Raw genomic sequence first — 22,351 nt, 5'->3', positions numbered from 1 at the left:
CCAAACCACTTCAAAACACCCTCTTCTGCTCTCTCAACCACGCTCTTTTTATTTCCACACATCTCTCTTACCCTTACGTTACTCACTCGATCAAACCACCTCACACCACACATTGTCCTCAAACATCTCATTTCCAGCACATCCATCCTCCTGCGCACAACTCTATCCATAGCCCACGCCTCGCAACCATACAACATTGTTGGAACCACTATTCCTTCAAACATACCCATTTTTGCTTTCCGAGATAATGTTCTCGACTTCCACACATTCTTCAAGGCCCCCAGGATTTTCGCCCCCTCCCCCACCCTATGATCCAGTTCCGCTTCCATGGTTCCATCCGCTGCCAGATCCACTCCCAGATATCTAAAACACTTCACTTCCTCCAGTTTTTCTCCATTCAAACTCACCTCCCAATTGACTTGACCCTCAACCCTACTGTACCTAATAACCTTGCTCTTATTCACATTTACTCTTAACTTTCTTCTTCCACACACTTTTCCAAACTCAGTCACCAGCTTCTGCAGTTTCTCACATGAATCAGCCACCAGCGCTGTATCATCAGCGAACAACAACTGACTCACTTCCCAAGCTCTCTCATCCCCAACAGACTTCATACTTGCCCCTCTTTCCAAGACTCTTGCATTTACCTCCCTAACAACCCCATCCATAAACAAATTAAACAACCATGGAGACATCACACACCCCTGCCGCAAGCCTACATTCACTGAGAACCAATCACTTTCCTCTCTTCCTACACGTACACATGCCTTACATCCTCGATAAAAACTTTTCACTGCTTCTAACAACTTGCCTCCCACACCATATATTCTTAATACCTTCCACAGAGCATCTCTATCAACTCTATCATATGCCTTCTCCAGATCCATAAATGCTACATACAAATCCATTTGCTTTTCTAAGTATTTCTCACATACATTCTTCAAAGCAAACACCTGATCCACACATCCTCTACCACTTCTGAAACCACACTGCTCTTCCCCAATCTGATGCTCTGTACATGCCTTCACCCTCTCAATCAATACCCTCCCATATATTTTACCAGGAATACTCAACAAACTTATACCTCTGTAATATATATATATATATATATATATATATATATATATATATATATATATATATATATATATATATATATATATATATATATATATGTATATATATATATATTTATTTATTTATTATACTTTGTCGCTGTCTCCCGCGTTTGCGAGGTAGCGCAAGGAAACAGACGAAAGAAATGGCCCAACCCCCCCCATACACATGTATATACATACGTCCACACACGCAAATATACATACCTACACAGCTTTCCATGGTTTACCCCAGACGCTTCACATGCCTTGATTCAATCCACTCACAGCACGTCAACCCCGGTATACCACATCGCTCCAATTCACTCTATTCCTTGCCCTCCTTTCACCCTCCTGCATGTTCAGGCCCCGATCACACAAAATCTTTTTCACTCCATCTTTCCACCTCCAATTTTATTTATTTTATTTATATATTTTGCTTTGTCGCTGTCTCCCACATTAGCGAGGTAGTGCAAGGAAACAGATGAAAGAATGGCCCAACCCACCCACATACACATGTATATACATACACATCCACATACGCTAATATACATACCTATACATCTCAATGTACACATAAATATACACACACAGATATATCCATATATACACATGTACATAATTCATACTTTCTGCCTTTATTTATTCCCATCGCCACCTCGCCACACATGGAATAACAACCCCCTCCCCCTTCATGTGTGTGAAGTAGCGCTAGGAAAATACAACAAAGGCCCCATTCGTTCACACTCAGTCTCTAGCTGTCATGTAATAATGCACTGAAACCACAGCTCCCTTTCCACATCCAGGCCCCACACAACTTTCCATGGGTTACCCCAGACGCTTCACATGCCCTGGTTCAATCCATTGACAGCACGTTGACACCGGTATACCACATCGTTCCAATTCTCTCTATTCCTTGCACGCCTTTCACCCTCCTGCATGTTCAGGCCCCGATCACTCAAAATCTTTTTCACTCCATCTTTCCACCTCCAATTTTTTCTCCCACTTCTCCTCGTTCCCTCCACCTCTGACACATATATCCTCTTGGTCAATATTTCCTTACTCATTCTCTCCATGTGACCAAACTATTTCAAAACACCCTCTTCTGCTTTCTCAACCACACTCTTTTTACTTACACACATCTCTCTTACCCTTACATTACTTACTCGATCAAACCACCTCACACCACATATTGTCCTCAAACATCTCATTTCCAGCACATCCACCCTCCTACACACAACTCTATCCATAGCCCACCCCTCACACTCATACAACATTGTTGGAACCACTATTCCTTCAAACATACCCGTTTTTGCTTTCCGAGATAATGTTCTCGACTTCCAAACATTCTTCAAGGCTCCCAGAATTCTTTCCCCCTCCCCCACCCTATGATTCGCTTCCACTTCCATGGTTCCATCCGCTGCCAGATCCACTCCCAGATATCTAAAACACTTATTTCCTCCAGTTTTTCTCCATTCAAACTTACCTCCCAATTGACTTGACCCTCAACCCTTCTGTACCTAATAACCTTGCTCTTATTCACATTTACTCTTAACTTTCTTCTTTCACACACTTTACCAAACTCAGTCACCAGCTTCTGCAGTTTCTCACATGAATCAGCCACCAGCACTGTAACATCAGCGAACAACAACTGACTCACTTCCCAAGCTCTCTCATCCAGAACAGACTGCATACTTGCCCCTCTTTCCAAAACTCTTGCATTCACCTCCCAAACAACCCCATCCATAAACAAATTAAACAACCATGGAGACATCACACACCCCTACTGCAAACCTACATTCACTGAGAACCAATCACTTTTCTCTCTTCCTACACATACACTTGCCTTACATCCTCGATAAAAACTTTTCACTGCTTCTAACAACTTGCCTCCCACGCCATACATTCTGAATACCTTCCACGGAGCATCTCTATCAACTCTATCATATACCTAACCAGATCCGTAAATGCTACATACAAATCCATTTGCTTTTGTAAGTATTTCTCACATACATTCTTCAAAGCAAACACCTGATCCACACATCCTCTACCACTTCTGAAACCACACTGCTCTTCCCCAATCTGATGCTTTGTACATGCCTTCACCCTCTCAATCAATACCCTCCCACATAATTTCCCAGGAATACTCAACAAACTTATACCTCTGTAATTTGAGCACTCACTCTTATCCCCTTTGCCTTTGTACAATGGCACTATGCAAGCATTCCGCCAATCCTCAGGCATCTCACCATGAATCATACATACATTAGATAACCTTACCAACCAGTCAACAATACAGTCACCCCCTTTTTTAATAAATTCCACTGCAATACCATCCAAACCTGCTGCCTTGCCAGCTTTCATCTTCCGCAAAGCTTTTACTACCTTTTCTCTCTTTACCAAATCATTTTCCCTAACCATCTCAATTTGCACACCACCTCATCCAAAACACCCTATATCTGCCACTCTATCATCAAACACCTTTAACAAACCTTCAAAATACTCACTCCATCTCCTTCTCACATCACCACTACTTGTTATCACCTCCCCATTAGCACCCTTCACTGAAGTTCCCATTTGCTCCCTTGTCTTATGCACTTTATTTACCTCCTTCCAAAACATCTTTTTCTTCTCCCTAAAATTTAATGATACTCTCTCACCCCAAATCTCATTTGCCCTCTTTTTCACCTCTTGCACCTTTCTCTTGACCTCCTGCCTCTTTCTTTTATACATCTCCCACTCATTTGCATTTTTTCCCTGCAAAAATCGTCCAAATGCCTCTCTCTTCTCTTTCACTAATAATCTTATTTCTTCATCCCACCACTCACTACCCTTTCTAATCAACCCACCTCCCACGCTTCTCATGCCACAAGCATCTTTTGCGCAAGCCATCACTGCTTCCCTAAATACATCCCATCCCTCCCCCACTCCCCTTACCTCTTTTGTTCTCACCTTTTTCCATTCTGTACTCAGTCTCTCCTGGTACTTCCTCACACAAGTCTCCTTCTCAAGCTCACTTACTCTCACCACTCTGTTCAGCCCAACATTCTCTCTTCTTTTCTGAAAACCCCTACAAATCTTCACCTTCGCCTCCAGAAGATAATGATCAGACATCCCTCCAGTTGCACCTCTCAGCACATTAACATCCAAAAGTCTCTCTTTCATACGCCTATCAATTAACACGTAATCTAATAACGCTCTCTGGCAATCTCTCCTACTTACATACGTACACTTATGTATATCTCGCTTTTTAAATCAGGTATTCCCAATCACCAATCCTTTTTCAGCACATAAATCTACAAGCTCTTCACCATTTCCATTTACAACACTGAACACCCCATGTATATCAATTATTCCCTAACTGCCACATTACTTACCTTTGCATTCAAATCACCCATCACTATAACCTGGTCTTGTGCATCAAAACCACTAACACACTCATTTAGCTGCTCCCAAAACACTTGCCTCTCATGATCTTTCTTTTCATGCCCAGGTGCATATGCGCCAATAATCACCCATCTCTTTCCATCAACTTTCAGTTTTACCCATATCAATCTAGAGTTTACTTTCTTACACTCTATCATAGAGTGCCACCACTCCTGTTTCAGGAGTCGTGCTACTCCTTCCCTTGCTCTTGTCCTCTCACTAACCCCTGACTTTACTCCCAAGACATTCCCAAACCACTCTTCCCCTTTACCCTTGAGCTTCGTTTCACTCATAGCCAAAACATCCAGGATCCTTTCCTCAAACATACTACCTATCCCTCCTTTTTTCTCATCTTGGTTACATCCACACACATTTAGACACCCCAATCTCAGCCTTCGAGGAGGATGAGCACTCCCCGCATGACTCCTTCTTCTGTTTCCCCTTTTAGAAAGTTAAAATACAAGGAGGAGAGGGTTTCTGGCCCCCCGCTCCCGTCCCCCTTAGTCACCTTCTACGACAAGTGAGGAATGCGTGGGAAGTATTCTTTCTCCCCTATCCCCAGGGATATATTATACATATCATCATATATGTCCATACACATCTATACCCCCTTACATATTCATATTTGTCTGATTTCATCCATTCCTATCGCTGTTCCCCCCACAGGAAACAGCATCACTATATCTTGCTTCAGAGAGGTAGTGCCACAAAAACAGACCAAAAAGACAAAATTCTTTCACAGTGAGTCTCTAGCTGTCCTGTGTTATCCACCAAAACCATAGGTCCCTAATTCACATCCATGCCCCATAGGCCTTTTCATGGTTTACCCCAGATGCTTACCATGCCCTGGTTCAGCCCATTGACAGCAAGTCAACCCAGGTCTACCTCATCGTTCCAATTCACACTATTCCTTGGACGCTTCTCACCCTACTGTATGTTCAGGCCTCAGTCGCTCAAAATCTTTTTCACTCCCTCCTTCTATCTCCAGTTATGTCTCCCCATTCCTCCCTGTTCCTTGTACCTCTGACACATATATCCTCTTTGTCAATCTGTCCTCACTCTTTCTCTCCATATGTCCAAACCATTTCAACACACCATCTTCTGCTCTCTCAACCACACTCTTTTTATTTCCGCACATATTTCTACCCTTTTGTTACTTACTTGATCAAACCCCGTCACACCTGCATTGTCCCAAAACATCTCATTTCTAACACATTTACCTTCCTCCATACAGCTCTATCTGTAGCCCATTTCTAACAACCATATGGTATCATTGGAAATATTATTCCTTCAAACATACCCTATTTTTGCTCTCCAAGATAACGTTCTCTCCTCCCACACATTCTTCATTGCTCCCAGTACCTTCGCCCTGTCCCCCACCCTATGTATTGATATATACAGCATTTATCAGCATCACTACTCATCATCATCAATACATGTATATGTGACTCTGTTGCCAGTGAGAGGGAGGGCTTCGTTAGTAGAGTAATGGCCGCTTTCATGTTCCCTTCAAATTTAGGTTATACTCCTCTTACTACATTTTTTGTGACTGCTCCCAGCAAGAAGAAGGGTTTGGTGGTAGTGTATTCCCCCTCCCAGCACCCCAGCTAACTCAAGGAATATCCTGTACCCTATCTTTGGAGCAATCCATTAGTTAGTAGGCTGATGACAGCAGCCACCCAGGGTTCTACTACTGTCCAGACTGAGGAATGTGAAAGTGGTGCCTGGAACTATATTGCACTCCTCATGTTACAATTGCTGATCTTACTTTCTGTCTTATGAAAATGGGATTTCCAGGCTATTACTGCCATCATCTTAGAAGCATCTTACACCTATTCACACCTTGCTCTTTTCTTCACATAAGTCCTCTTGCTAACTCCTGTTTACTTAAATGATTTAAGCCTAGGCATGATAGAGTACAACAAATCTATGGTCTCTAGACCTTGGGAGCATAGGAAGCTATGAATATATGGATTGCTGCCTGACTGTACTTCCAATTATAGGGAGGGCTCGAGTGGCAGTAGTACCACCCCCTCCCACAACCGTCATCTCTGTTAGACCTCCATCTTTTTCTGGTCACTGTACGAACATATGTATTCTCTCTAGCTACCTCTCCACTGTTGAACACCATTTGCCTAGTATGTCTCCTAATATCTTACTTCTCTGTGAGACACAGTTGTCTAATGATGTTCCCACTAGTCCCTTTTCCATATCCAACTATAATCTCCAATCATGATTTTGGTTCAGAGGTGGTGCTTGTGCTTGTTCCAACATCAACATACCTGTTGCACACCTTTAGGACCTTGAGTTTGATGTTATGTGGCTCAATGTCTGTCTCCCAGCTACCAAACTTTCCCCCAGTTTTGCCTATTGCTCTCCCAGTTCTACAAATTTTAAATCTTTCTTTGACTATCTAAACTCCTGCCATAAGACTGTGGCATGCACTTAATTGCAAGCCAAGATCCTCTACTTCAGGGATTTCAATGTTCACCATATGGAATATGGAGTGGTTGAATTCCTCCCGTACAGATGGTGGAGAGATTGAACCCTTCACATTTTCCATTCTCAATTATTTAGAGCTAATTGTCTCTCACCCCACCCATATTCCTGACTGCTGTGACCTCTCTCCTAATACTCAGGATTTGTCTTTTCACCTCTAGTCCATCCTGATGTAATCCACAATCTTGACCATAGTTGGATCAACACATGCATAAATGTATCTGTTTTAATGGCACCTCCCCTCCAGCAGTCCCCTCTAAGCTTATGTCCTGGCACTTCAACAAAGTTGACTTGAATAACATATGGAACTTCTTTTCTGATTTTTCTTGGGTGTTACTTTCTCTTATGTGGGAATGCTTCTGTCTCAACCATATGCATAGCAGAGGTTATTCTTGCGGGAATGGAAGATTTTATCCCCTCTTCCTCCAAGACTACCTATTCTTCTAATCCATGGTTCAACCATTTCTGTTCTAAGACCATTCATGCAAGGGTTCAGGCATATTAGGCTTGAAAAACTCTCCTTCCTCTGACTCCCATTCAACTTTTATCACTGTCTGTAATCATTGCAGATATGTTACTCATGAGGCAAAGCATTTTATTCAAAGGAAGTGCAATAACCTTTCCTCGTCATCCACTGATAGGTCTTATTGGTCTTTAGCTATGGGAATCTGTAACAACTGTTGCTCTACCTTCTCTTCACTTTTCTGTTCTTAGTTACTATGGTTGTCTGTGCCATAGACAAAGCAACTTTCTTTAGTTACCGTTTCTCCTCTAACTCCACCTTGTATGACTCTAACATTCCTTCACCTCTTGATGTACCTCTTACTAACCCTATGCTCCTCCTCTTAATCTCTTCTCAAGCTGTCCAAAAAATGCTTCTCTCTCTGGATACAAGCTAAGTTTATGGTCCTGATTGCATCCATCCCCTTACATTGAAAGAGTGTTCCTCCAAACTTACACCTGTGCTTGTTCATCTGTTCCATTTTTGTTTTAGAGCAAAGCTTTTCCTTCTTGACAGCATGTATTGCTACATCCCATCCCTAAGAAGGTTGACTGTTCTGATCCCTTTAACTATTGTCCTACTGATTTGGCATCTCCCATTTCCAAAATCTTTGAATCTTCCTCAATTCTGATATCCTTAGACACCTTGAATCTTACAGTCTTCTCTCTCATTACCAGTATGGCTTCCATAAACAAGATCCACTAGTGATATTCTTTCCTATCTTACTAGTGTCTGGTCATCATCCCTGAAAAATTTTGGGGAGTCTTGTGTAGTTACCCTTGATATATCCCAAACTTTTGACAGGCTTTGGCATTGGAGTTTTATTTGTAGGCTCCCCTCTTTTTGCTTCCCTCCCACAATTTGCTCCTTTGTATCTAGCTTCCTCACCAGCCAGCCTATCTCTGTGGTTGTTGATGGATCAGACTCTTCCCTTTTCTCCATCAACAGTATTGCCCTCAAGGTTCTATCCTGTCCCCTGCACCATTCTCATTTTTTTTCAAAGATTTCCTCACTTCCACAAATAACCAAATGCACTCACATGCTGAAGACTCAACACTACATTCATCTACATACTTCAGTTCTTCTCATTCTTCTCTCACTTGATCTGTATCTTGTCTAGACAGAGCATCCTCAGTAATCTCAGACTTGGACAGGATATCTCAGTGGGATAGATGAAATCTAGTTGAGTGTAATGCCTCCAAGACCCAGTTTCTACCAATCTCTGTATTGAAAACTCCTAACAACTCTCGTCTCCCCTTCGATGCTACTGTAATTCCATCTTGTGATTCAATGAACATGCTCAGTATTACTGTAACACCCACACTTTCTTGGAAACCCCACCTTACTGAAATAGCTAAGTCTGCCTCTAAGAAACTGGGAGTCCTGCATAGATGTGGAAATTTCTTGTCATCTTAACAGTTGCTCTGTTTATACAAAGGACTGATTCGTCCATGTATGGAGTACTTCTCTCTCATCTGGGGTGGTTATAGCTCTGCATCCATACTTGACAGAGTTGAAAGCATTCCTATGTATAAACTCTCAGGCTAAGTTCCAAACTTGACATGCTTGCTGTACACCACAATGTTGGCTCACTTTTCATCTGCATGTGTGCTCCCACCACTAGGTAGACCAAGCAATACTTGCAAGCTGTTGCATCACATGATTACTGTGTGGCTGTTTCAACTCAAGGATGGGTTGGTTTGAGAACCATTTCTTTTGCTACACCTCGAAGCTGTGGAAATCCCTTTCGTCTCATATCTTATTTATTAACTATGACCTAGGACATTTTAAATGACAGTTTATTCACTAACTCCAGAATCCTTAAATACTTTCCCATGTCTTTTTTCCCTTTCATAATCCTGTCTATATTTCAATTAAGGCCCAGCCTTGATGTGGACTACTGTCAGTGACTGGAGTCTGAGATGTAGAAAAAATAGCAAATTGTGTTGAAGTTCTTCATAAGTGCCACCTTGGACTCACCCTTATCCAGCCTCTTGAAGAACTCCATCTTCTTTTTGTGGCTTAAAACATTCCTCTTTTACTTCATGCAAGGGGCTGTCACATAATTGCTGATGATGTTTGATTGTGACCGTTGTCCACAGTAGTAATCCAGGGTGTACAAAATGCATGAATGTGCAAAACCAGCACACAACACCATGACAGAAAGCATATGGGACACAGCACACAATCAGTAGCACCACAAACACGGGGTGGTATACACTAATTGCTGCAGTGTGGTGCACACACTAGTTTAGATAATTTTACAGATCTTTTTTAATTTTTCTAATACTTTTCAAGTAATTTAGGGTTACCAACCGAAACTGAAAAATGTTTTGAACATTTTTGTTGTCTTGAATTTTGGATAATAGAGGTTTTACTGTATACACTTCAGGTTTACTATGAGTTGTCAAATATTACTGTAGTCCAACAGAGACAGTTGAGAAATTTATGTCTCCAACTGTGCATGCATTATGCTATATGTTTCATTACATTTTAACCACATTTTTTGGTGAAAGTTAGGTTGAAAATCTACTGCAGTAGTGAAATCCTCTCTTTATCTTGTTGAATCCAAATATAGAATGGGCTGCACAATACAATGACTGCTAAGCTGTATTTTCCAATTGCACATCTCTGGTATAGAATGATGATTGGACATACTACTTAAAAATCTACTGGATCCCATGCTTTCTTAGATTCTTTTACATAACTCTAGAATGGCAAATTTTCTCCCTGAAGATATTTTTCACCATTCTCTTAGACCTCATTTTATTATACTATTTTTTTTTATCATACTTTGTCGCTGTCTCCCGATTAGCGAGGTAGTGCAAGGAAACAGATGAAAGAATGGCCCAACCCACCTACATACACAGCATGTACATACACGACCACACACGCACATATACATACCTATACATTTCACCTTATACATATATGTACATACACAGACATATACATATATACACATGTACATAATTCATACTTGCTGTCTTTATTCATTCCTGTCGCCATCCTGCCACACATGAAATGACAACCCCCTCCCCCAGCATGCATGGAGGGTAGTGCTAGGAAAAGACAACAAAGGCCACATTCGTTCACACTCAGTTTCTAGCTGTCATGTATAATGCAATAAAACCACAGCTTCCTTTCCACATCCAGGCCCCACAAAACTTTCCATGGGTTACCCCAGACACTTCACATGCCCTGGTTCAATCCATTGACAGCACGTCAACCCTGGTATACCACATCATTCCAATTCACTCTATTCCTTGTATGCCTTTCACCCTCCTGCATGTTCAGGCCCCGATCACTCAAAACCTTTTTCACTCCATCCGTCTATCTCCACTTTGGTCCCCCACTTCTCATTCCCTCTACCTCTGACACATATATCCTCTTTGTCAATCTTTCCTCACTCATTCTCTCCATGTGACCAAACCATTTCAAAACACCCTCTTCTGCTTTCTCAACCACACTCTTTTTATTACCACACATCTCTCTTAACCTTTCATTGCGTACTTGATCAAACCTCCTCACACCACTCATTGTCCTCAAACACCTCCACCCTCCTCCACACGACCCTGTCTATAGCCCACGCCTCTCATCCATATAACATTGTTGGAACCACTATTACTTCAAACATACCCATTTTTGCTTTCTGAGATAATGTTCTTGCCTTCCACACATTCTTTAATGCTCCCAGAACTTTTGCCCCCTCCCCCACCCTGTGACTCACTTCCACTTCCATGGTTCCATCCACTGCCAAATCCACTCCCACATGTCTAAAATGCTTCACTTCCTCCAGTTTTTCTCCATTCAAACTTATCTCCCAACTGACTTGTCCCTCCACCCTACTGTACCTAATAACCTTGCTCTTATTCACATTTACTCTCAGCTTTCTTCTTTCACACACTTTACCAAACTCAGTCACCAGCTTCTGCAGTGTCTCACCTGAATCAGCCACCAGTGCTGCGTCATCAGGGAACAACAACTGACTCACTTCCCAAGCCCTCTCATCCACAACAGACTGCATACTTGCCCCTCTCTCCAAAACTCTTGCATTCACCTCCCTAACAACCCCATCCATAAACAAATTAAACAACCATGGAGACATCACGTATCTCTGCCGCAAACTGACATTCACTGAGAACCAATCACTTACCTCTCTTCCTACTCGTACACATGCCTTACATTCTCGATAAAAACTTGTCACTGCTTTGAGCAACTTGCCTCCCATACCATATATTCTTAATACCTTCCACAGAGCATCTCTATCAACTCTATCATATGCCTTCTCCAGATCTATAAATGCTACCTACAAATCCATTTGCTTTTCTAAGTATTTCTCACATACATTCCTCAAAGCAAACACCTGATCCCCACATCCTCTACCACTTCTGAAACCACACTGCTCTTCCCCAATCTGATGCTCTGTACATGCTTTCACCCTCTCAGCCAATACCCTCCCATTTAATTTCCCAGGAGTACTCAACAAGCTTATACCTCTGTAATTTGAGCACTCACCTTTATCCCCTTTCCCTTTGTACAATGACACTATGCATGCATTCCGCCAATCCTCAGGCACCTGACCATGAGTCATACATACGTTAAATATCCTTACCAACCAGTCAGCAACACACTCACCCCCCTTTTTTAATAAATTCCCCTGCAGTACCATCCAAACTCACTGCCTTACTGGATTTCATCTTCTGCAAAGCTTTTACCACCTCTTCCCTGTTTACCAAATCATTCTCCCTAACCCTCTCACTTTGTACACCAACTCGACCAAAACACCCTATATCTGCCACCCTATCATCTAACACATTCAACAAACCTTCAAAATACTCACTCCTCCTACTCACATCACCACTACTTGGTTATTACCACCCCATTAGCCCCCTTCTCTGATGTTCCTATTTTTTCTCTTGTCTTATGCACTTTATTTACCTCCTTCCAAAACATCTTTTTACTCTTCCTAAAATTTAATAATACTCTCTCAGCCCAACTCTCATTTGTCCTCTTTTTCACCTCTTGCACTTTTCTCTTGACCTCCTGCCTCTTTCTTTTATACATCACCCAGTCATTTGCATTATTTCCCTGCAAAAATTGTCCAAATGCCTCTCTCTTCTCTTTCACTAATAATCTTAGTTCTTCATCCAACCACTCACTACCCTTTCTAATCTGCCCACCTCCCACGCTTCTCATGCCACAAGCATCTTTTGTGCAGGCCATCACTGCTTCCCAAAATACATCCCATTCCTCCCCCACTCCCCTAATGTCCTCTGTTCTCACCTTTTTCCATTCTGTACTCAGTCTCTCCTGGTACTTCCTCACTCAAGTCTCCTTCCCAAGCTCACATACTCTCACCACTCTCTCCACCCCAACATTCTCTCTTCTTTTCTGAAAACCTCTACAAATCTTCACCTTCACTGCCACAAGATAATGATCAGACATCCCTCCAGTTGCACCTCTCAGCACATTAACATCCAGAAGTCTCTCTTTCACGCGCCTATCAATTAACATGTAATCCAATAGCGCTCTCTGGCCATCTCTCCTACTTACATATGTATACTTATGTATATCTCTCTTTTTAAACCAGGTATTCCCAGTCACCAGTCCTTTTTCAGTACACAAATCTACAAGCTCTTCATCATTTCCATTTACAACACTGAACACCCCATGTACACCAATTATTCCCTCAACTGCCACATTACTTACCTTTGCATTCAAATCACCCATCATTATAACCCTGGTCTCATGCATCAAAACCACTAACACACTCATTCAGCTGCTCCCAAAACACTTGCCTCTCATGATCTTTCTTCTCATGCCCAGGTGCATATGCACCAATAATCACCCATCTCTCTCCATCCACTTTCAGTTTTACCCACATCAATCTAGAGTTTACTTTCTTACACTCTATCACATACTCCCACCACTCCTGTTTCAGGAGTCGTGCTACTCCTCCCCTTGATCTTGTCCTCTCACTAATCCCTGACTTTACTCCCAAGACATTCCCAAACCACTCTTCCCCTTTACCCTTGAGCTTTGTTTAACTCTAACTCAGAGCAAAAACATCCAGGATCCTTTCCTCAAACATACTACCTATCTGTCCTTTTTTCTCATCTTGGTTACATCCACACACATTTAGACACCCCAATCTGAGCCTTCGAGGAGGATGAGCACTCCCCGCATGACTCCTTCTTCTGTTTCCCCTTTTAGAAAGTTAAAATACAAAGAGGGGAGGGTTTCCAGCCCTCCGCTCCCATCCCCTTTAGTCGCCTTCTATTACACGTGAGGAATGCGTGGGAAGTATTCTTTCTCCCCTATCCCCTAAACTTATATTTAAGATCATTTGACAATTATTCTTTGGCTTGTAGTCCTCACCATTTGCCAGGGCATTCAGCTTCTCTTCTCATAATCTCATATAAATAAGGGGTTTATAAGTGTAATATTTACTGTAAACATATGAAAGGAATGAAATAATTTTCCAGTATAAAAATGATGAATTTCTTCTACAGTCTTCCATCACAAGGCAATGTGTATACTCTTACGCCTCTTACGGATGCCAAAGGATTCACGAAGATTCTAGTGGCTTCTCTCCAAAGAAAGGTGAGAATATGCAAAATCATATATTATGGTTTCTTTGTTATAAGGATTTGTTGTCTTGGATTGTTTTTTGATTTGACTGCATTATATTTGAGTATTCCCTGTGTGTTGTAGGAGGTGACTAAAAGGGATGGGAACAGGGTCTGAAAATCCTCCCCTCCTATTTTACTTTTCCAAAAGAAGGAACAGAGAAGGGGGCCAAGTGAGGATTGTCTCTCAAAGGCTCAGTCATCTATTCCTTATGCTACCTCACTAATTGTAGGAAATGGTGAATGCATATAGAAAAAAGATAAAGGCATATGAGAAGAGGATATTTTTCTTGTAGCATCCTTTCTCCTGTTTTTGCTGGTAACCATCATGGTATGCTCCTTATCACAGTTTCACATGCATTTTTTTAAAGATTCGTTTTTGTCTTGCTTTAGTGCTGATGCTTATCTCCATTATATATGATGTAGGTTTCCTTACTTATTTGAGGCACTCACTTTTTTGATGTGAGGAAAAACAGTACTGAGAGAACTGACATCATAATTACCATTATTCTCACAGGTTTTTTTGATAGCCCTTTACTTTAGAAAATGTTATGTGCAGGCAAAGGTTAGAAAATTAGAACTTCTAGAAATGAAATTCCAAAAATTCATAGCCAAGTTTTATCAGAATTACTTCCAAGGTGGATTGGAGTTTCCAGAGTAGACTACTTTGTATTATACAAAAATTTTTCATCCCTTAATTCTTAACTTGGGTTTACTTTCTGACACTGAATATCTCTAGTTTTCAGGTTGCTTAAAACACTTTTTCAACCTTACCAATTTCAAAGACATTCATAGAACATTAAAAAAAAGATCACTTCAGAAGTATACATATTCATCCCTTTTCTTTCACTCTTTCTCTTATAATGTGTAGAAGTTTTGTTAATATTTCAACACAAGCTTAAATATGTGTGAGTAAGGCCTTACTGTTGAGGCAGTTGCCACCTGCATATGTTTTATTGTTTATTTTACCTAAATGAAAAATGGATCACTGACTTTTTATGTTTTACCTTATATGATTATCTTTTTCTTATTGTAATCAATGTTATTCACTGACAATCTTCATAACAGCAAAATAAAAAAAATTGTACAATCACTTACCACACCAAATGCAGTATTGTCAGGGGTGCTGGCAATATGCCTCCACTTTTGTAGAAACACCTTCTGTCTCACTTTGATAATTTTTCAGTACTGGGAGATCCAGTGTCTATAAAATCACTCTTCACCCAATCTGAAGACAGATCATCATCAAAAAGTTCTAACTACACTCATAATTGACCCTATTTTAACAGTACCTCCCCCTCCAGCAGCCCCTTCTAAATGTAAATATTGACATCTTGAAAAAGCTGATGAATAACTTACATAACTTCTTTTCTGACTTTCCTTAGGTGAATTACTATCTCCTATGTGGTAATGCTCTTGTTTCTGCCAAATGTATAGAGGTTATTGTTGCAGGAGTGGAAGTATTCATCCCTTCTTCCTTCAAGACCTCTTCTTCCAATCCATGGTTCCACTGTTCCAGTTCTGAGGCCTTGTAGGCAAGTGATCAGGCATATCACGTTTGGAGAAACTGTCCTTTGTCTGACTCCCATTCAGCATTTGCAACTGCCCGTAATCATTGCAAGTATGTTATCCTTGAGGCAGAGTGTTCCTTTATTCCTGTGTCATTTTGCTCCCTCATACTTAGCTTTCTCTACAGCCAGTCTATCTCCATGGATGTTGATGGATGAGCCTCTCCCCATTCCTTCACCAACAGTGGAGCCTCTCAGGGTTCTGTCCTGTCTCCTACACTTTTTGTCCTTTTTATCAACAATTGCTTTTCTTCCACAAATAACCAAATGTAGTTCTTCCACAAATAACAAATGCAGTTATACACTGATAACTGAACACTGCATCCCTCCACATCCTTCAATTCTGCTCTTTCTTCTCTTACTTGAAGTGCGTTTCATTTCAACGTGACTACCTTAGTAAATTCAGACTTGGATAGGATATCTTGATGGATTAGATGAAATCTGGATAAGCTTAATGCCCCCAAGACCCAGTTTCTACCCATCTCTCTGTTACAAACTCCCCACAACTTTCCTCTCTTCTTTGATAGTTCTGTAATTCCACCTCTTGACTCCATGAACATACTTTGTATTAACATAACATTCACTATTTTTTGGAAACCCCACATTATGGAAATAGCTAAGTCTGCCTCTAAGAAACTGGGAATCTTGCTTTGATGTTGAAATTTCTTTTCTTCCAAACTGTTGTTCCATTTATACAAAGGATTGATCCAACCTTGTTTGGAGTACTGCTCTCACATATAGGGTGGGTTTAGCTCTGCATCCTTACTTAACGGAATTGAGTTGAAAGTGGGCTAACTTATAAACTCTCCTAGGTTAACTTCAAAATTTGACCTGCTTATCCTGCACCATAAACTTGGTACACTTTCCCTCTTCTATAGGTATTTCCTTAGTTTTTGTCCCTGAGAGCTGGCTGCTTGTGTGCCCCCACAACTAGCTGGACCATGCAGTGCTCAGCAAGCTACTGCATCGCATGATTACTGTGTGGCCATTGGGAACTCAAGTTTGGGCCTTTTTGACTATTTCTTTCCCTATGCATCAAAGCATTGGAACTCTCTACTTTCTCATGTCTTTCCCAATAACAATAACCTGGTACATTGTAAAAGACAGGTTTTTCATATCCTCCAAGATTTGTAAATACTTTCCCTTGTCTCATCTTTTTCCCTTTCATGAACCTCTCTGTATTTTGATTGAGGTCCACCGTTGATGTGGACTTTTGTCTGTGATTGGAGCCTTCAACATAAACATAAAAAAAGTAATTCAGGATCACCACAAACTGCCACTTTAGTCAGTCAAATAGCTCATTTCCACAGCCTGGATACTTGACATCTGTGACTCATTCCATGTCCATGTTTTGACAGAATAGGTCAGGATTGGGAGGACTATGCTGTCCCTTAATCCTCTCTTCACTTCCATTTTTACATTTCTACCCTTTATTTTATTGAGAGACCCAGTGACTCTTCTGCCCTGTACTGCTGCCATTAGTTTGTGGATCTCCCACTAGGGTGGCATTGCTAGCAGTGCTAAGGTGCCAAAATCTGTTTACATTGCAGCCGAGCTAAGTAAAAGTCCTGTTAATTTTTCTTATGAAACAAAGTTTGTGTAACACTGAAGCGTCAAAAAACTGTGTCACAACATCAACCATCCGTATGGACAATCTGTTATTGTTTGGCATCACCTTCATTCCTGACTCTGAGTATATATGCTGCTGATAAGCATTATTTTCTTACACTTATTCACACAGAGCAGAGAATAAGCAAAAACACAGTGAGTAATGCACGTAGGTTTGGCAGCAATGATTGTTTGTAACAAACTGGTGCCAACAGTGTCAGAGTCCTGCATTGACAAGTGAGGTTATGTGTGGAATTTTCCACTTGTAATGTCATGTCACCACTCAAAAAGTTATGGATTTTGGGGCATTTCGGATTTAGGATTATTGGATTGGGGATGCTCAGCCTGTAGCTTGTACAATGTTTGAGTCACAGGTGAAGCAGCAAGGGCTGATGAAGGAGCTGCTGAAAGGGTAGAAATAAACCAAAGATTTTCTTTTAATAAACCAGAGTGATTTTAAAGAAATGCTAATTCATAAAACTGGTTGAAAAAATGAGATAATCACAATAAAACTTGCATAATGTAAAAGATAAGAATAATGAAATATGAACTAGAGAATTTTAGATGAAAGGTAATAAGAAACTATAGAATCATATGATAAAGCTGGTTGATGAAAAATGAGATAATCATGATAGAAATTGAGTAGGATAAAAGAATGCTGTACAAAGTGTACAAATTTTACATGCCAAGCTGACATACATGTCCTACTTATGTCCATTTTAATCCATTTTAAGGTCTGACCAGTTGGTCAGAATGGCAATCTGAGTTATGCTGGGGATAGGTAGTAAAAGCTGAACTTAAACTTGTTTCTATTCCTATGGTAATGTACAATTATTTTTCACTTCCACAGTAAAATTGATAGAAAGTACTAATTGTTAAGTAAAGGAAGAAATGTTTGTAAATTATCATTTGTTGGCCTAACACAAAGAACATCTCTTACATGCCTAAACCAAATTGCCTTTAGGGTAAGATCTCCCTTAGTAACTCTGATTCAAAGAAATCCACGTTAAGATTACTTAATACTGGTGATAGAAGGTTACCCATCGCTGTACCAAATTTCTGAGCTTGATATTCTCCATAAGATTGAAATACACAGTCTTTTATACACAATTCTTTTAATTCAATAAACACAGAATGTTAAACAGGCAACTCAATATTATCCAAGACATCAACCAATTATTTTAAGAGGTCATCAACTTACCAGTTTGAAATCAAAATCAACATGGATATCATTAAGCTTGTTAACTAAAGCTACAATGTTCATGATATTAGAAGTTGAGGTCTTATCCACTTGTGGGCTTCATAAAAAACTAACCATTTTGATAATTTATATGTGATGGACGCCACTGAACTCACTATGGGTCTTGCCGGAAAGTTTGGCTGATGTGTTTTGATGTTTATACATATATAGCAGTGAAGGGGATAAGGATAAAATTTTTTGATGAGGGAATCATTATCTTTCAACAACAACTTCATTTCTTTATTAAAGTGAGAGTTAAGTACTTGTAGGGGATTTTTGCTGAGTTAAAAGTAAGTTGTATCATCACATAAAAGATCATTCATTTTTGATGAATAATTAATTTTGTCCATAATCACAACTGTGTCTGCCTTATCTGCTTCAGTAATGTGTATATAGTTATCTTTTTTCAAATTGTTAATAGCACTGATGAACCTTTTTGGACAATTAGGAGTAACTAGTTTTGATAAACTGGCATAAACCACATCTTTACAAAAAAATATGACCATTGTATTGCCTGGAGTAATGCTCATTCAGTTATTAATCGTAACTCCTTTACCACGAGAAATATCATTGAATCTTCTTTTATTAAATGCACAGAGAATTATGATATTGATATTAGTCACTGGTAAACCATAGAAAGGTCTGTGGGGCCTGGATGTGGATAGGAAGTTGTGGTTTCAGTGCATTACACATGACAGCTAGAGACTGATTGCCAACGAATGTGGCCTTTTTTGTCTGTTTCCTGGTGTTACCTCGCTGAAGCAGTGGGTAGCGATGCTGTTTCCTGTGGGGCCTGATAGCTCCAGGAATGGAAGAAGACATGTAAGTATATATATGTACATCTGATGCTCTGTACTTGCCTTTACCCTCTCAATCAATACCCTTCCATATAATTTCCCAGGAATACTCAACAAACTTATGCCTCTGTAATTTGAACATTCACCTTTATTGTACAAAGGCAAAGGGGATAAACGTGAGAGTTCAAATTAAAGACGTATAATTTTGTTGAGTATTCCTGGGAAATTATATGGGAGGGTATTGATTGAGAGGGTGAAGACAGGTAGTAAGAATCAGATTGGGGAAGAGCGGTGTGGTTTCAGAAGTGGTAGAGGATGTGTTGAATGGGTGTTTGCTTTGAAGAATATATGTGAGAAATGGACCTGGAGAAGGCATATAATAGAGTTGATAGAGATGCTCTCTGGAAGGTATTAAGAGTATATGGTGTGGGAGGTAAGTTGCTAGCAGCAGTGAAAAGCTTTTATCAAGGATGTAAGGCATGTGTACAAGTAGTAAGAGAGCAAAGTGATTGGTTCCCAGTAAATGTTGATTTGCAGCAGGGGTGCATGATGTCTCCATGGTTGTTTAATTTGTTTATGGATACGGTTGTTAGGGAGATGAATGCAAGAGTTTTGGAGAGAAGGGCACATAAAGGGAGTGGGGGAGGAATGGGATGTATTTAGGGAAGTAGTGATGGCTTGTGCAAAAGATGCTTTTAGCATGAGAAGCATGGGAGGTGGGCAGATTAGAAAGGGTAGTGAGTGGTGGGATGAAGAAGTAAGATTATTAGTGAAAGAGAAGAGTGAAGCATTTGGATGATTTTGGAGGGAAATAGTGCAAATGACTGGGAGATGTATAAAAGAGAGGCAGGAGGTCAAGAGAAAGGTGCAAGAGGTGAAAAAGAGGGCAAATGAGAGTTAGGATGAGAGAGTATCATTAAATTTTAGTGAGAATAAAAAGATGTTTTGGAAGGAGGTAAATACAGTGCATAAGACAAGAGAAAAAATGGGAACATCGGTGAAGGGGCTACTGGGGAGGTAATAACAAGTAGTGGTGATGTGAGAAGGAGATGGAGTGAGTATTTTGAAGATTTGTTGAATGTGTTAGTTAATAGAGTGGCAGACATAGAATGTTTTGGTCAAGGTGGTGTGTGAAGTGAGAGGGGTCAGGGAGAATGATTTGGTAAACAGAGGAGAGGTAGTGAAAGCTTTGAGGAAGATAAAAGCCGACAAGGCAGTGGGTTTGAATGGTATTGCAGTGGAATTTATGAAAAAAAGGGGATGACTGTGTTGTTGACTTGTTGGTGAGGATATTCAGTGTATGTATGCTTCATGGTGAAGTGCCTTAGGATTGGCGGAATGCATGCATAGTGCCATTGTACAAAGGCAAAGGAGATAAAGGTGAGTGTTCAAATTACTAAGGTATAGATTTGTTGAGTATTCCTGGGAAATTATATGGGAGGGTGTTAATTGAGAGGTTGAAGGCATATACAGAGCATCAGATTGGGGAAGAGCAGTGTGGTTTAAGAAGTGGTAGAGAATGTGTGGATCAGGTGTTTGCTTTAAAGAATGTATGTGAGAATTATGTAGAAAAACAAATGGATTTGTATGTGGCATTTATGGATCTGGAGAAGGCATATGATAGAGTTGATAGAGATGCTCTGTGGAAGATGTTAAGAGTATATGGTGTGGGATGCAAGTTTCTAGAAGCGGTGAAAAGTTTTTTTCGAGGATATAAGGCATGTGTTCGAGTAGGAAGAAAGGAAAGTGATTGGTTCCCAGTGAATGTCGGTTTGCGACAGGGGTACGTGATGTCTCCATGGTTGCTTAATTTGTTTATGGATGGTGTTGTTAGGGAGGTTAATGCAAGAGTTTTGGAGAGAGGGGCTAGTCTGCAGTCTGTTGTGGATGAGAGGGCTTGGGAAGTGTCAGTTGTTGTTCACTGATGATACAGCGCTGGTGGCTGATTCATGTGAGAAACTGCAGAAGCTGGTGACTGAGTTTGGTAAAGTGTGGGAAAGAGGAAAGCTGAGAGTAAATGTGAATAAGAGCAAGGTTTTTAGGTACAGTAGGGTTGAGGGACAAGTCAATTTGGAGGTAAGTTTGAATGGAGAAAAACAAGGCAGTGAAGTGTTTTAGGTATCTGGGAGTGGATTTGGCAGCAGATGGAACCATGGAAGTGGAAGTGAGTCACAGGGTGGGGGAGGGGGTGAAAGTTCTGGGAGCGTTGAAGAATGTATGGAAGGCGAGAACATTATCTTGGAAAACAAAAATGGGTATGTTTAAAGGAATAGTGGTGCCAACAATGTTATATGGTTTTGAGGCGTGGGTTATAGACAGGAGGAGGGTGGATGTGTTGGAATGAGATGTTTGAGGACAATATGTGGTGTGAGGTGGTTTGCTTGAGTGAGTAATGAAAGGGTAAGAGAGATGTGTGGTAATAAAAAGAGTGTGGTTGAGAGAGCAGAATAGGGTGTATTGAGGTGTTTTGGTCACGTGGAGAAAATGAATGAGGAAAGATTGACAAAGAGGATATATGTGTCAGAGGTGGAGGCAACGAGAAGTGGGAGACCAAATTGGAGGTGGAAGGATGGAGTGAAAAAGATTTTGAGCGATTGGGGCCTGAACATGCAGGAGGGTGAAAGGCATGCAAGGAATAGAGTGAATCGGAACGATGTGGTATACCAGGGTTAACATGCTGTCAATAGATTGAACCAGGGCATGTGAAGCATCTTTGGTAAACCATGGAAAGTTTTGTGGGGCCAGGATGTGGAAAGGGAGCAATGGTTTCGGTGCATTATACATGACAGCTTGAGACTGAGTGTGAAAGAATGTGGCTTTTGTTGTCTTTTCCTAGCACTACCTCGTGCCTGTGGGGAGGAGGGGGTTGTCATTTCATGTGTGGCAGGGTGGGTACAGGAATGAGTAAAAGCTGCAAGTATAAATTATGTACATATGTATATTTTTTTTTTTTTTTTTTTTTTTTTATACTTTGTCGCTGTCTCC

The 22,351-nt window shown here is 40.7% G+C and overlaps 1 protein-coding gene across 1 annotated transcript in view; it reads left to right on the top strand.

The window, feature by feature from the left end:
• Positions 1-22,351, top strand: part of LOC139748936 (KICSTOR complex protein kaptin-like) — a 141,733-nt gene that overhangs the window by 28,884 nt on the left and 90,498 nt on the right. Inside the window, exon 3 of the mRNA XM_071662299.1 lies at positions 14,037-14,127. Coding sequence (XP_071518400.1) covers positions 14,037-14,127 — 91 coding nt within the window. The remainder of the gene's footprint in view (positions 1-14,036; positions 14,128-22,351) is intronic.

The sequence above is a fragment of the Panulirus ornatus genome, chromosome 1 (genome assembly GCF_036320965.1).
Source record: "Panulirus ornatus isolate Po-2019 chromosome 1, ASM3632096v1, whole genome shotgun sequence".
Taxonomy (NCBI): Eukaryota; Metazoa; Arthropoda; class Malacostraca; order Decapoda; family Palinuridae; genus Panulirus; species Panulirus ornatus.
The sequence above is the reverse complement of the archived record's forward strand: the minus strand, read 5'-3'. Positions and strand labels throughout refer to the sequence as shown.